The sequence below is a fragment of the Podarcis vaucheri genome (assembly GCF_965113315.1).
Source record: "Podarcis vaucheri genome assembly, chromosome: 1".
NCBI classification, from domain to species: Eukaryota; Metazoa; Chordata; class Lepidosauria; order Squamata; family Lacertidae; genus Podarcis; species Podarcis vaucheri.
In genome coordinates this window covers 84,320,249-84,337,215 of record NC_138759.1, presented here as the reverse complement: position 1 = coordinate 84,337,215, position 16,967 = coordinate 84,320,249, and the positions used below count along the sequence as shown (strand labels likewise).

Below are 16,967 nucleotides of genomic sequence, written 5' to 3'. Positions count from 1 at the left end.
GCATGTTGAATTAAAGTCCTGGCTTTGAAGTCCCCAACATGGGGTTCTGCCTGGCCTGTTTGAAGGCTCTCAGCTGTTCACATCAACTCTTGCTTTGAAGTGAACCATTCCAGCTTCTTACTGAGACCCCACCTGTGTTTTATTGACATATCCTGAGGATAATAATAGGTGGTGATATTATCTTTGTAGAAAATGTTAAAGGAACTCATTCAGGGTAAAGCTGCCCTTTTATTGTAGCTTTATTCAGCTTATTTATTAAATTTGTATACCACCCTTCATCCAAAGATCACAGGGAGGTTCACAACATAAAAATACAAAATGAGAACACAAAATACATAATAAAAACAAAAACCGATAACGCCCCTCCCACATACACACATTTTTTTCATTTATTAAATTTTAAGCATTTCTTATACTTTAAACCTGCAGGAATTACAGAATTGGGGTTTATCAGTTGCTTATTTACTAGTACATAAGCCCTAGGCCACAGCAAACATCAAGATACAATAACATACAACTTTATGTAGTTAAAAATGTTTCTAGCCAATACACTCAAAACTGGATGGCCATATAAAGCAGAGGTAATAAGAGAGAAAAAGTAATGCCAAATGATGTGATACATTTCAGGTTCATTACTATATGGATGAAGGATCGGAGGTCAGCAATCCTTAGTCAATGGGGGAATTTGTGACAATCTGCAGAGATGCACATATCTATGATGATGAGTTTAGGGTTGGAGTAACTAACTTGAATGGCCTATGTTTAGAAAGAAGCATAAGAGATGTCCAAGCATACTACAACTCTAGACTGACCTTTCTTTTAAGTTGACTGGAACAGCTGCCGCGCAGAATCTTGTATGAAACAGCTGTGGTACAGCGGGAAGGCTTTCCCCACCTCGCAGCTAAAAACAAGGGGGAAACTCTTCACGGTATCTCTCAACAGCTTTGATACTGGGGGGCCTTCGGATGCAATGCCAAGAACCATGGAAGCTCTGGTTGCCTTACCTTTCCACCCTGAAAAGGCCTCTTGTACTGTGCCTGCATGTTACATCAGCTTCAACCAAAGGAAGCTGATCCGTTAGAGCAATGGGGGAGTGTTATAAGAATTTTAAGGTCTCAAATACAGGATAAATATTCATAAATGCACACATATCTGAATATATGAACCATGTGCCTGAAATAGCAATCCTGAAGCCATTTTGACTCACCCAATGACCTCAAATATTCCTCTGCAGAGGGAGGGCAAATGGGGAAAGCCTTCCCATTGTCTTTTTGCTTACAAATCCTGTATTAAGGGCATATTTGTGATTGAATAGGGTGAGCCTGTGATCTGGATTCAGGAACTGAAGTATTAACCATCACAAAAGAATGGCCAGACTGCCCAGGTAATGCAACCAGTAACCATGAACAGGTATCCTGGCAGGCAAGATTTCTGCTGTAGACCACCACCTTCTGTGATGTATGTATGATGTCTTTTGGGGGTGATCTTGAGCTATAGGGTGGACAATTTCAAAAGTCTATATAAGGGTTTGCACACCATTGTTCAGGGATCTTCTCCCTCCAGTGTGTGGTGAGTAGGGACCCTGTTGCAACAGTTTACTAAAGATCAGGCTTACTAGCTGCTTTGCTTCTCTAACACCATCACCAGCTATCTAAATAGAGAGTTTTAACCTGAAGTGCATTTGTTGAAACACCGTTAAAAATTGCATTATATAACACTAGTGTAAACTAAAATTCAGCCTTTCCCATGCCTTAAGATTTCAAGGAATTAACAACTGCATCTAACAATCAGAACACCCATCCAGGAGAATTGGTGTGTAGGCCACAGATATACATATGTATGTGAAGAATCAATATGAACCTTGTTCAATATGTCTGGTTGTTAACCAGAAAGTTAGTGGTTCAAGCCTACCCAGGGATGGCTGTGGGCACAATTCCTGCATTGCAGGGGGTTGGACTAGATGACCCTTGGGGTCCCTTCCAACTCTACAATTCTACGAACAACAATAAAAGCAGGATTGCCATTCCTCCCGAAATACGTTTGTGCAATTAGAAACTGTACAGTGGTATCTCAGGTTACGAACTTAATTCATTCCGGAAGTCCATTCTTAACCTGAAGCATTCTTAACTCGAGACGCACATTCCCTACATAGGCCTCCTGTGGCCCTGGAAGCGGATTGCGTTCATATACCAGGGCAACGTTCGCAACCCAGGACACCTACGTCTGGGTTTGTGGAGTTCGTAACCTGAAGCATTTGTAAACAGAACTGTTGGTAACCCGAGGTACCACTGTACATGAAACTCAGCAGTGGTAATAGCTGATTTTGTGCATTATGTGAAGAGTTGGCTCTGAACTCTCGGGACTGGAGAAGGATTCCTAATAAATAATTCTACTGTTTACACTTTCTAGAGACATGCTAGCTTTTAAAACTGTTAAGTGCTTGCAATATGTTATCCAAACATTTTCAGGTAAGATGCTGGATGGGAAACCACTTTCCATCTCTTGTTTTTCCCCTCCTTTCCCTGTAGTTCGTGGTTTTGCCTACAACATGAAATCATCAGATAATGAGTTCCCCTTCCCTCCTGCTCCATATTGACTACTGCTGGTGGGAAGCAGGGAAATATCTATAATAAAGAAACATGTGTTATAAGAATTCTAAGGTCCCAAATACAAAATAAACAAGGCAAACAGATACATAAGTACATAAACCACATGTCTGAAATAGTACAGGAGAGCAGTCTGAAGCCATTTTGACTCCCAAACCATTTTGACTCCCAAACTGACCTCAAATATTTCTCTGCAAGGAGGAAGGAAACAGGAAAGCCTCTCCATTGTCTTTTGCTTACCTGTCGTAAGGGCGTATTTGTGTATGAATAGAGCGAGCCTGTGACCTGGTTTCAGGAATTAAAGTATTTACCCTCACAAAAGAATGGCCAGGCCGCTCAGGTAAAGCAATTAGTGACCATTAACAGATATCCTGGCCACATGTATATATTAGATTCAGGCATGCACTGAATTCATACTTAATGATACAGTCATACCTCAGGTTAAAGTTGCTTCAGGTTGAGCATTTCCGGGTTGTGCTCCACAGTGACCTGGAAGTAACAGAACATGTTACTTCCGGGTTTTGCCACTTGCACATGCGCAGACGCTCAAAATGATGTCACGCGCATGTGCAGAAGTGGCGAATCGCGACCCGCAAACACACACAGATGCGGGTTGCGTTCTCTTCAAGATGCGAACGGGGCTCCAGAACGGATCCCATTCGCATCCAGAGGTACAACTGTACAGCCTAACTGACTTCAAACACTTGATGTGAAGTAAAAAATAGGATGTGTAAAGCACTTTGTACACAGAAAAGTGCTTTTGAAATAATTCCAAATAAAATATTTCTAGATCATACTAATATGGTGTTATGTACTGAGTTGAATAGGATCCAAACTGCATCAGTCTGATTGGTCCTAGAACAATAGGATCCAAAATGCAGCAGTCTGATTGATACTAGAACAATAGGATTCAGAATGCAGCAGTATGATTGGTCGGCAGGAGCCACCCAATCCAGCTCCAGATAGAAGTGAATCCACAACCTGATTGGCCTACAGAAGAAGTCCGGAATTAGCCAATCACGTGCAGCCCATTGTGTAAATAATGTATATAAAGCAGATACTTTGAGGGGACTTTCATTCCTCCTCACCACTATGAGCTGGATAAAAAGCATGAAATCACTTTGCGACTCTGAGTATATTTCATATGGCCACCAGAATTTTTAGCTTCCTTGATTTGCTTTGATCCAGCCTCTAAGCAATGACCATACTGTAGGTGGTTGTTGTTGTTTTTTAAAAATTGGAATTGGCTTCTACACTAGCAAGATAGATTAGATAAAGGTAGAATTGTCACATCTAGAACAAACATTGCGGCATCCTTAAAAATTAACAAATTTATCATGGCATAAGCAAATGGACTACACTCCATTTCATCAGATGTGTGAATCCTGAGTTATAGCGTACATATGTCCCTGTAACTCAGGACAACACTTTTGAAGTATTGTCACAAGGAAGGCTTATGCCGCAATGGTCTTTAAGGTGCCACAGCTACGCCCCTGGAAAATATCAGAAAGCTGTGCTTTTTAGGAGTGAGGACTAACGTTGCATTTTAAAGTTACAAAATTATTTAACAGGGAATGACCGAAAGGAATGCTTCGTCGCCACTGCCTCCTCTGATCTCAGCTGTGAAGGAACTACTCTCACAATCCAACTGCTTCACCTAATTTTCCTCTCTGCAAATGCTGGAGGGCACTAGAGGCTGCAGTGAGGAGCTGTGGCAAATCAGCGGGCCTGGCTGGAAAGCAATGGCACGGGCGATTCTGCAGACGGGCCTTTCCTCGCATGCACGTTCTCTGCTTGCTCGTGGTGGCAAGTGCCACCCCCCTGTTTTGCGTGCGATGGTTCAGTCCCTCCTGCCGCTGCTTCGTTTTCTACGGTCAGCAGATGGCGCCCTGATGCTGGCCAGAGGGGTGGGCTTAGGGGCGGGGGGCCGAGCATGAGGTAATGGTGGTGAGAGGAGGAGGAGGGAGCTCGCGCGCTCGAGACGTCGCGTTCCCGGGGAGCTCGTGCTGCGGCTCCTACTCCAAAACCTTGCTAAGGCAGGGAAGTTGTAGCGGGAGAGGCTGCGGGTTGCAGTAGGCAGGAGTGAAGTGCCCGTGCCGTGCAATGGGTGATTGTTTCTCCGCTTTGGAAAGCGAGCATCGCGTCTGGTGGAGGCTTGCATTTCTCCTGCTGTGCCGAGAAAATCCCACTCACCCGGATTCCTCGTAGAAAGGAGGCAGGCAGAAAAGCAACAGGGAGGTGGAGCTGGAGCGATTGCTGCATCTAGTGCACGGGGAGGAGGAGGAGGAGGGGGAAAACTAGAGCATGAAATTCCGAGAAGGGCTCGCTGAGAAGGATCCCCCGTGCAGCTGCAGAGAGGAAAACAGGAGGAGGAGATGCAACTGGTGTAACTGAGTCACCCTCCTTTCGCTGTAAAGATAGTGAGAAATTCCCCTCGGAGCCACTTTACAGAGCAAATGACGGAACCTGCTTTTCCAGCTCGCTGAGTGGATGGATCCTTGTTATTTTTTAAATGCATGCATTTTTATAGGCAGTGAAGCAAGAGTCTTCAAGTGGGTGGGATGAGAGCTTTAGAAGCCTTTTTTAAAAAGGTGCATGAAGCGAGCAGAATCGAGGCGCTTGTGAACCCCGCAAAGCCCAGCTCTTCGCTGCCGGGGAGAGAAAGGGAGAGATTTGACAAGAGCAAGATCTGGAACTGATCCAAGAAGCAGCCAGGCAGCTAGTGGCCGTGACGTTGCAGAGTTTAAAGGGGGTAGATGAGACCGATCGGACGCTGACCGGGCGAAAAGGGGCTCCTCCGGGCGCCGCTTGGGATCGGGAGAGCTTGCTTGCTTGCAGGAGACCGCCACCAATATGCTGCTGGCTTCGGCCGTGGTGGTTTGGGAATGGCTGAACGAGCACGGGCGCTGGAGACCCTACAGCCCCGCCGTGAGCCACCACATCGAGGCGGTGATCCGATCCGGGCCGAGAGTCGGGGGAAGCGTCGTCCTAGGCCAGGTGGACAACCGCCTGTCGCCTTATATCATCGACCTGCAGTCCATGCACCAGTTCCGCCAAGACACGGGTGAGTGTGCCCCGGCGTGGCCTGGAGCGCCCACCCCACCGCGTGGCCCGGGAGCCGGTCCTCGCCTTCCTTTCCCTTCCCCGGCCGGTCCCATCTCTCCCTCCCTTGCCTAACAAAAGGCCACACCGGGGATCGAACCCCTGGGATCGAGAGACGTGGTGTCCAAAGTAATCTAGGTGGAGATCCGTGGTGGGATCAGCCCCTCGATTGGCACGGGAGGGGAAGGCGGCGTAAGAGAGGAACCGATGGGGAGGCTGGAGAAGGAGTCACCCGAGGTGGGTACGCGCGGTACGCTGGCGTGGCAGAGGTCCCTAACCTGCCAGGCCACTGCAAAGGCAGAAATGAGACGAGGGAGCTCATCTAAGGGTTTCTCGGCCACCTGGATGTCTTCGGAGTTCCTCTTTAACCTGGGCAAAGCTTGTACTTTGGATTAACGCGAGTGCAAGTTTGGGAACTGCCTGCGCAGCCCAGTCATCTTCACAGCCGAAAGTGCCGTTGCTAGTTGTTCTCAGGTGCCTTGCTTAGCCTTCATGAACTCCCAAGCGCTTACATACCTGCAAAGGAAAAGCAAGTGTGCGACTGCGGGGTGGCAAGGGCTTTCTGGGCCACAGGCAGTATTGGGGGGAGTTTACTTGGGAGTAAACTCCATTGGGCTCAGTGGGATTTAGTCCTGCGTAAAAATGCATAGAATTGGACTGTGTGTGCCTCAGAACAGAGTCGAAACATAGTTGGATTACCTAGGTCCAGGGAGAGAAGTGTGAAGATTGGGGGAATAATATGGGATATATTGGAACTTTTTAGGTACTGGGTCAGAGTAAGTCTGAGCAACAAGGAAAACCAGAATTTCATAATAGCCATTCCCCAGGAATCGTGAAGAAATATTATGTTCACTGTACTAAAAATCTTTGCACTGCATCTTAAGTGGTGGTCTGGAGTCAGGCCCCCCCCCCCCCGCCTCTAAACTAATGCGGTTTAGAATGTCCCACTTCCCCTGTTATTGTGGATTGACAGGCAGTGACAGATAGTGGTTTACTTACCCAGGGTGATTAAAAGGTTGTTAAAGAGTAGCAACAAATCCGAGTGAAATGAAACTGTGTTTGCACCCTGAGGGTTCTCTAACTCCTCCTTCACCCTGGAGTCTTGGAAAAAAACAACAACCCATATGCCTCTGAGTGGATGGATGTTTATTACTGGTTCTGACCAAAATAAATGTTTAGGGACATCCATCAAGGATGTATGCTAACCTTTAGAACTCATGTGTGAAAAATGGAAGTTATTTCCATTTTCTGTCAGTTGTCTGCTTTCTTTCCGTTTTCTTCTGCCAGCTAGGGTTGGGGGGGACCCACAAGGCTGGAATAGTAGTGTGATATTGAATAGCAAACCGAATAAAGTCCTCCTGATTGGCAGGGGAAACATTGGTTGAGATGTGGGTGGTGCTTCAGTGCTGGTGCTGCTCTTGCTCTCCGCCTTCCCCCTCCCCCCCCCTTTATAAGCACCTTGATCAAAGGATTTACCGGAGGGGCTGAATGCCGCTAGTTAAAATGTTCTTGAAATACCTTCAGTGATGCAATTGCAGTCTCATGATTGAAGGGGGGGGGGAATCAATTGTAGGTGGAGAGAGAGAGAGACTGAGTGCTGTCTTTGCTGACAAGAGGAAAATACCCTGGGAAAGCCATCAGCCTCCTTGGCTGGGAATCCCGGTTTGCTACTGCCAGTGAGCTCACGTCAAGAAGAGGTAAAGCTATTGGATCAGGAGGAGAGCTGGGAGGAGATAACAGGTGAATCAGGCCACCACAGTGCATAGGAATGAGAGCCTCCCCTTCTGGTGCAGCAGACTGCATTTTGGATAGACTGAAGCTAGATGAGGGAGGAAGAGATGTTGAAAGCAAGGCAGAGGAATTGAACAGGAATATTTTAGGGGAGGATGCTCTAACTGAACAGAAGAAGGGCGAGAAAAGGAGGCTTACAGCTCATCTGAGGGCAAGGGGGACACCGCAAGAGATCTACAGTCAGATTTCTAACTTTGGGTGCTGAGAAGCTGGGAATATTTCTAAATATTCCATTCAAGAGAGCTCTGAAAATGTAATAAACCAGCATCCTATGGCCTGAAGCAAACCCTGTATCTGGTCTGTCATTTTGAAGGAGCGTTTTCCCCGCCCCCATCATCTCTAAGTATATTTTACCTTCAGTTTATTTTAAAATAAAAGTGATATTTTTTTATTTTAAAAAATGACAGTATGAAGAGAATCAAAATCAGTGGAGTCCTCTAACACCTTAAAGCAACCTTTGCCAACCAGATGCCCTCCAGATGTGTTGGACTGCCATCAGCTGCTAGGCATTGTAGTCCCAAACCTTTGGAGGGTGGCAGGTTGGCAAAGGCTGCCTTAACAAATGGCAAATACTGTATATATTGTGGCCTAAGCTTTTGTAGGCAGAGGCCCAGTTCTTCGGACATCCATTATTGCCTTTATCCCTCTTTCCTAGCAAAAATGGTTTCTAAAGCATCTTACAGATATAAAACAGATAGGAAAATACAATAAACGAATGAAAATCAGTTTAAACACAAAAACAAGTAGCTTAAGACTTAAATAACTTCACAGTCACTCTAAAGAGCAGGTACCCAAGTTATGAAAGGAGATTCTGACTAAACAGTTTCTGACGTTAAGAGTTGGTTGACACAGTGGCACAGACTCCCACAAGAGGTTGTAGACTCTCCTTCACATTGGAGGTTTTAAGTTGAGGCTGGATGACCACCTGTCTTGTATGCTTTGTACAATTCTGTGATTCTATCCTTTTGAACACAGGTAAGAAGCTGACGGCCCAGGCCTCCCTAGGACCACACAGAGGGTATCATTACAAATAGATACATGTAGTCTTCATAGTAGGGACTCTCAAGCTGAGCTTTAATGCACTGTGGAGAATATACATCCCCAGTACATCCATGACTGTGATAATCATTCCTACAACAGCATCACTAGTAACTATCTGAAGGACTTCCATTCTGCCCTTTCTTTCTTGGTGCCCTGTATGCTAGGAACTGCCTTCCAGAACACTTGCATGATATCACTTCTCTTACTTCATTTAGACATGTGAATCCCAGGTGAGGAACTGGAAGCCCACATCCTCGCTACAATTTGTGGGGCCTTCCTATCTAGCCCACAGACTACTCCAGCATCAGTTAGGCTTGAAAACAGTTTCCCACAGAAGGCTTTCAAGGCCAAATGCAGTGTATACGTTTGTGTGTGGGTTGGGGGACGGGTCATAGCTGGAGAACGAAGGGTTAACACTTTCCCATCTGCAGTCTCCATGAAGATCAAAGCCCTCCCTCCTTTGCCAATTAGTCTTGGAAAAAGCTAGAATGCTTACCCCCCCCCCAAGCCCAACTGCTGTGGGGGCGGGGGTGAGAGCAAAAAATTGTGTATGTATGTATGTGTTTGTGTGCATATATGTATGTTCAAACAGTGTGTGTGTGTGTGTGCTGTGCTTGTGCCAACACTGACCTAGTGTGCTTTGGGGGCACACTGGCAATGCAAGTGTGCCCTCAAGGACCTACAAGTTTGGTCCTGAGAGAGCATAGCCTCAGGTGGAAAATGATTCCCCACCCCAGTACTAGATCAACCAATCCATTAACTTACATGGATTAAGCTTTAGTTTATTATCCCCCATTCAGCCCACTATTAACTCCAGAGACAGTTTGAAGAATCAATTGCCTTCCTGGGCTACAAAAGAAGATTACTGGAGGTCATTAGCCTACTTCTTCCAGTAGTTTGATTTTGAAAGGTGTGGCACTCCACAGGTTAATTCCCATAAGGTTGGAGCCACAATTTCCTGTCACCCCCTTCAGCTACCAGCCTATCTGTTAGAAGCAGATACCATGTCTGGAAGGATACCATGGGAGATGGTTCTGAAAGCTGAAGAAAAGTCTGCAAGGTTCAAGAGGGACACACTCCCTCCATTTGTCTCCTGCTGAAGGTTGTCAACTAGCATGACTAAAATGGTTCTAGATCTTATCTGGGCATCCTGCAAGTAACATTTCGCCTTCACACACCATCTGTATGGCTTGTTTCAGGTGCCCACGCTGCCCTGCCACAGAATTTACTGCCACAAATACTTTCCTGCCAGGGTTTGGGAGTGCTATGTAAATCATGCTCCTCCCAGCCCACCAAACAGTTGTGACACCCACCTACCTAAGCGTCCTCCCATTGCTATATGTATCCCCCACCCAGGGGCCAAAAATGCACCCATCCACCCAATAATGCTTTATTTCCCCTCTGGAATCATGAGAGTTGAGTATTCTGGGGCCTTTCCACGATAAGGCCTAGTTGCCTTGCTTCTGCTGTACCCTTTGAAGCCCGGCCTTGAAGGCAGGCTGTGAAGTGGAGTCATTCATCCCTGCGGAGCTGAAGTTACCTCACAACTGTGAAATGAAATTCATCTCAGAGCCTTGATGCATGCTTTCTTCCTCTCTGCATGAAATATGGGCACCCACATAAAGAATGTTTGGTGTGTGGATAAAGTGTTAGGAGCACAGAAGACTTATGGGACTGTTTGTGTGCTGCTCGGAGCAGTGCATAGGCGCCGACTCCATGGGGCTTGAGGGGGCTTGAGCCCCCTCAAAAAATTTTTTGGGGGGGCTCAGCCCCCCCAATAATCTCGGGCGCCCTTGCCGCCGTCCCCCGCCTCCTCCCCACCTGCTCCCTCCCCAGCCAGCCAGCCAGCCGCGCGCCCTAGCTGGAGAGCCCCGGCCGTCCCCCGCGAGAACAGGGGAATCCCCGGGGGCGGGGGCTTCTGCCTCTAGCCCCAGGTTTCCCGCATATCAGCTGTTCCGGAGCTGATTAATAGGCAGCAGCACGCTCTCCCCTATTCGCTCACGAGGGGGCGGCGCCACTTTATTTGCATATTCATGAGCTTATTTGCATATTCATGAGCTTATTTACATTTCACGAGCTTTCCCGGGCCCCCCCAATATTTTTTATAAGTCCGCGTCCCTGGAGCAGTGCAATAGCTGCCTGGAGTGCATATGTTAGGAACCCCAGTCTGGAAATCTAGCTCTGCTATACTAGTGGTATAGCAAGTGGTAGAGCGAGTTAAGAGTGTGAACTATGGAGTGGGTATTCCTGATTCATATGTCAACGTCAGCCCAAGCTGGACAGTTTTAGTCCATCCAGGGCCTTTTTAGTTGTGGGACACTGGTTGTGGAACTCCTTCCAAAAAAGCTTTGTTCCTTCAGGCTTTTAGTATTCTTTATTTAGTCTTGCTAATTAATATGGCACGTAACAGGATTGTTAGAAGGAGTGTTAATATGGCCTGCCCACGTTTACAGAGCTGGTAGAAGGATTAACAAGGTAATGAAGATGTACTGCCTTGGACACTCAGTAAAAGAGCTATTACCTGTCTTGCATGCCTACTGCTTGCTGTGGCTCCCAGCACTCCTTCAGCTGCCATTTTGATGCAACATATTCACGCATATCAGCACACATATATCATGTCATAAGGAACTATCAGTGAGCAGCAGATGGATGCTGAGGCAAAGGCAGTAGCAAAGCAAGGCAACAGGCAAAGTCTTGATTGTGGCTTTCCACCTGTCGATTGTGAAACAGACTTGTAAGGTTAAACTTATTGCCTGACTTATCAGATATTCATCAACTGAAGGGATAGCTAACCTTCAGCATGCCAGATGTTTCTGAACTACAGTTCTCATCATCCCTGACTATTGGCCATGCTGGCTGGAGCTGTTGGGAGTTGGAGTCCAGCAACATCTGGAGAGCCACAGGCTAGCCACCCCTAATATCCTGGTTCAGGGGTTGCCGTGTTTGAGTGCCCAGAACCTGTAAAAACATGAGAATGGTCTGGCCTTGCAAGACAAAAAATAATCTAGCTGAGCATTCTGTGCACTAGCCAGATGCTATGGGAAAGCTTACACTGTGAACTTGCGAGAGATTGCTATTTCTGTCAGGGGCAGTCCTACCGTTAAGCAGAGAGAGGCAGCTGCCCCAGGCAGCTGAATTTTAGTGTCATAAAAGGGACAGAAACTTGTTAAGTTATTCAATTTGAATCAACATATTTTTACTCTCAAGGAGTGGCACTTTTGGATTTTGTGTCTCTGGCACCAAAATAACATGGCAAGTATTTGATCCTATGCACGTTGACTTGAGAGAGGTGTGTGCGGTACCATTTGCCTATGGTGATCTTATCCTATCCTCCATGAATTCAACTCGCCCATTTGAAAAAGGAATTGGTGTTTAGTGACCATCCGTAAACCATGTGGAAATGAACTTTGTAAGCTGAGTATGCATTGCGTGAAGAGATAGTTAGAGAGAGTTTGTCCTCCAGTTGTGGCTGATCAATTTCATTGGGCACTTTAATGCCCAAGTTATAGTGTTTACACACACACACTGATAGGAATTTATAGGCAGAGCTTTTGCCATCCTGATAAAGGAAAATTGTGAAGGATGCAACAATTGCACTGATATTGATGGATCATCTGCAGAATTTGGTTGTGCATATCTGTACATTTGTATAGATGTGGATGGTGCCTCTAAAACTAGCATTCTGGCCACTCCATTCCTCAGCATGGCGGATGTGGGCTGAACATTGTGATGCAATTACTACTGAAGGAGTTAGCACTGCAGGGTGTGCTTTTACTCCCGAGCCATTAGCATGCAGGCCACCTCTTGTCTGTGTGGTGGTGGCCTGGGCTCCCTCGCTCCCCACCCCTTCCCTGAACTCACTCCCTTCCTCTTGAATAAAAGCACTGTCCTTCTCCTCTTTGAGTGGTTGCCACGGTGATAAGAGCCATGTGTCTGCCTGTCCTTCCACCTCCCTCGCTGAATTTTGCTGAAGCAAAGTCAAACTAATTTTGAAGTCTAAGCTCGTCCCATCTTGGCGCTAGAGCCAGTGGGTCAGGAAAGAAAGTGGGCCAGGCAGGCTGCCGGCCTGTCTATAGGCCTTTGTCAGCTCTGAGACAGGCAGAGATTAATGTTTGCTTTGCTCTTGGAAAAGGAAAGGCTGAAGAAGAATACCAACAAATAAACAAAAGTTTCCTTCAAATCTAGCAGGGTCTCTGCAGTTAGGGGAGGCATTCATTTGCCTGAGGAAAGAACAGTAAAGGATTTCTGCCCATTATATTTAGAATTTTATCTAGAGACTAATTTCTTTGTCCTTATATTTCACTTTTGATTTTCAGGGTGTTTTTTAGGACTTAAACTTGCTTGTGAATTTTTTATTCCTCCCATTTTACAGATGGGGGTTGCAGTGACCATGTCAACAGTGTGGATGGGAGGAGAATTAGTGCAGGCAGAATTTCCCTCACATGACTGATTAAATGCATTGCATGAGTGAATCCAGCTGTAAGACCATGTCCTGGGGGACATATCAAAGACTTATATCTTATTAAAAGTACCTCATTTTATTCTCACAGCAGCCTTAGGTGAAGTCACCTATTACGTTTCATGGCTGAGTGGGGACTTGAACCCACATCTCCCTGGTTAGACAAGTCTATCCACAGTGCCTTTCAGGTGTCCTATAAAGCCATGGTTGAGTTCATATTTGAACCCTGGTTGATTCAACACATTGCACTAGAAAGTCTGATGAATTATACAGTACAGTTCATCATCTAGCTTGCTTTCCAGGTCTGAATAAAGAACATAACCCCTGCATCCTATACTTCAAAAAATATTTGAATTAAAAAATATTTGAATAAGGAGGCAGCAAGAGACTTGGGTAAAACCATTAAAGAGCATGGTGGGTTTTGCTCTGCATGTGTATGAGAAAGAGACTACAAGCTTTTAAGCACCAAGAGAAGTGTTTTAGCATTTTAGATACTTTTTCTTTCTTTCTGGTTGGCTCTTTAGCTGTTTGGGTTTAATTTGTTTTTGTCTACATTTACATGTTGGATTTAAATTGTGTGTATATGTTTTGTGTGAATTATTTTTTATTCACACTCCTGTGCTCCATTGTGGCATCTTTTGATGAAGTGTGGGTAGCAAATATTTTGAATTTTTAAAGAAAGAAATACAAATCCCATAAATTCCAGTAAGCGTGGGCTCATACGTTTGATGAGCGTCACGTGAAGACTGGTTGAAACAATTCTTACTGTGAATACTTGCCCAATAAGTTGCTGCTGTAAGGTGCAGCACTAGACATGTGAAGGCTTCTGGCAGGGTACAGAAAAATTGGAGGGGACCCCAATTTTCCACCTATTTTTCTATGCCCCCCCCCCAGTTTGGGGGGAAATGAACAGGAGGAGAAAATTTCCCAGGCCTTCATATCTCTGTTAGCACTGCTCTCCCTTTCTCTGTCCCTCCTCATCTGGCGTGTCCCTGTTATAGCAGCAGCAGTACAGAATCCAGCCATGATGGGTAGTAAGTCATCATACAGAGGCCATTTCCAGCAGTCCACCTTATTCAAACTAAAGTCTTCTCAGGAGTGAGGTGGGAGCTGTAACAGCTTCATGGTTTGGTCCCCACCCCAACCACCCCAGTGCTTTTTGCTCTTTTCAGGGACTGTTCACAAGACAATACTAACATTAAGAAGAACCAAGTTGGATCAGGCCAAAGGCCTCTCTAGTTCAGCTTTTTGTTCTCGCTGTTGCCAACAAGATGCCACTGCTTGAGTGGTAGGACATCTGCTCTGCATGCAGAACGTCTTGTGTTTGATCCCTGGCATTTCCAGATAGCACAGGGCTAGATGAACCAATGAACGGATTCTGTATCAAGCAGCTTTTATGGGAAACCCAAAAAGGAGGATATGAACTCAACAGCACTCTCTTGCTCATGGTCCCCAGCACCTGAGTGTGTTACTAGAGGCAAAATTGCCACCAGGACTCATAGCCATTGATGGTTTTATCCTCCATGAATATGTGTAATTACGGTACTCCGGACTTAGTCCATTCTAAATTAATTACTGCAGAATAAATACAGTCACTAATACAAATTAGAATTCCTATTCCACACTTTAGGACTACTCTTCTCTATTTTACTAAGTGTGCATGCTGCCAGGACCTGGGGTTGGTTACCACTCCCTGCATCGTGTGCATACTGCATAGACACAGGGTGAAGAAATAAGGTTGCCTTTCACATATTTTGAGGAACACTGTTGGTACACACAGTATTCAGGTATAATCCCCCCCCCCCCCCGTAATGTGTTAAGTCTTCATCATTTTTTGCCATGACTAATGGAAGGCACACTAATATTTACCTGGACTGACACTTCAGGTGCGGGGGGGACGGGACATTCTTTTTCAAGGACAAGGTGTAATTCTGTTCCCGGTGCTCTTTAAACTCCTCTGATTGAGAACAGATAGACACAAAAGTGCATTAAAAATCCATTAAAACTGGAGTAATTATGCATGTGAACATAGGCCAGATCCCATTAAATGTGAGTGGGGTTGTTCAGATCTTTTTTAAGGTTAGGATACCAGGCCGGTTTTTGGCAGCCTCAGATCTACTGGCTCCTTGAGAAAGGGGAATGCTGTCAATATCCTGTTGAGAAGCTGCCTCTGAGGAGGGTGGGCAGAAATCCCCTCACACCCCAGACTGAATGAGCGATTGTTCTGCCTGTCTCCCCTCCTCTCCCTCTCCAGTTGCTATGAATGTTGTTGTTTGGGGTCATTAAGGAGTTCTGATGGTAGAGGGGTTGTGACCCTGGCAAGGTCTTGAATAGCTATTGTCCCTTTTCTTCCCTTGTTGAATGGGAGGCTGAAGGCCTGATTCAGAATGACCCAGGGAGTGTCGGGAGGATTTTCCCACAAGGTTGATGGATGGAGCCAGATGCTGAAATTCCAGCAACCCCCCCCCCCTCCCCATGCTGGTTCCTTCCCCTTCTTGTGATGGATTATAATAAATTATAGGGTTTGCACTAGCGGTACTGCGGTTTAGCTTGTAACAGGCTTCTCCATTGTATTGCCTGATTATTTCTTAAGAGTCCACCTCCCCACATAATTTCTTCAGAAAATGCCCTTTCTGCCTGAAATACCTTGTTATGGTGTGTGTGGTCTTCCCTGATCCGTGGTATTTACTTCGCTCAAGCCTAAGGAGGCAAGGAATTCTTAAGAGATCAAAACAGGGAGTGGGGGGAATATCCAGGTGTTAGCCATAGAAAGCTGGTTGCCTTTATTAATTCATGCCCACCTTCTTTCACCCCAGCAATAAATTCTTCAGACATTTTAATGGAACAAAATCCAATCACAGCAGCGCCTTTCTTTTGTGACGTGCTTGCTACAGTGCATTTGCTGCTAAATTATAAAGCATTTCATGTAATTCAGGCTTAAACTACAATCAACAGAATAAATGATCCAGGTTTATCCTTTCCTTTTCATTGTTTGATCACTTGCTAATCCAGAGTGTTCAGCCATCTGTGCCAGGCACCTGTTCCTTGTGCAACTTTGCATGGTGCTGTTACTCTCAGAAGCAATTTCTGGAACTGCTCAGGGTGGTGGAGACTGCTTTCCATAAATTGGAACCCCAAATCACCTTTGTGCCACACATCCACTTTTGTTTGGAGTTGCAGATTCTGGGAGTGATGTGGCACATCGTTTGATGATGAGTTATTCTCCATTGGCATTTTAACCATTAACAAAAGGTAGCAAATCTGTTTTTTATATTTGATCCGCTTTTTTTGTTGAGCTGGTCTTCTTCTTCTTCTTCTTCTTCTTCTTCTTCTTCTTCTTCTTCTTTTCTTTGGTATTCTTTTATATACCACAGAATCAATAAACATATATCTACGTGGTATCTATACTTCAGTTAAAACCAAAACAATATGACTAATAAGATGAAAGCAAAATACATTAAAGGAATGGAAGTGAACAAAATGGATAATCTGATATGAGGGTTATAAGAATAATAATTCATTTTCATATGAAGGCTTGCTGAGATAACGAAGCCTTAAGTTGACACCTGAAACTCATTGTACAGACAACGGGCATTTGATTTCATTTGGTAGAGTTTGATAATCCTGGTGCCACCAAGCAAGCACAGCTGCTTGTTGAGGACAGTCTTATACTGCCAGGAGCAGTCAGACTTGCCTCAGTGGCTGATTGCAAAGACAGGGCAAGGGTATAGGGGATGCGGTGATATTTTAAGTGCACTGACCTTGGGTTGTTCAGGGCTTTATTATGTACTAATAGTAAGTCCTTGAAGATAGCTTTGGTCGTTTACTGACAGTCAGTGCAAGTCCCTCATCACAGGTGTTATTGGGCGTGGGCAACTGACAATGTATAACATCCAGGCTGCAGAATCTACCTCACATAGATAGAGACAGGTATCCTTAAGGTTACCTGTGCTTTTGAACCACCATAG

General features: G+C 45.5%; 1 protein-coding gene across 1 annotated transcript in view; it reads left to right on the top strand.

The window, feature by feature from the left end:
• Positions 1 to 4,604: 4,604 nt before the first annotated feature.
• DTX4 (deltex E3 ubiquitin ligase 4) overlaps positions 4,605 to 16,967 on the top strand; it is a 38,690-nt gene continuing 26,327 nt past the window's right edge. Inside the window, exon 1 of the mRNA XM_082211720.1 lies at positions 4,605 to 5,670. Coding sequence (XP_082067846.1) covers positions 5,460 to 5,670 — 211 coding nt within the window. The 5' untranslated portion in view covers positions 4,605 to 5,459. The remainder of the gene's footprint in view (positions 5,671 to 16,967) is intronic.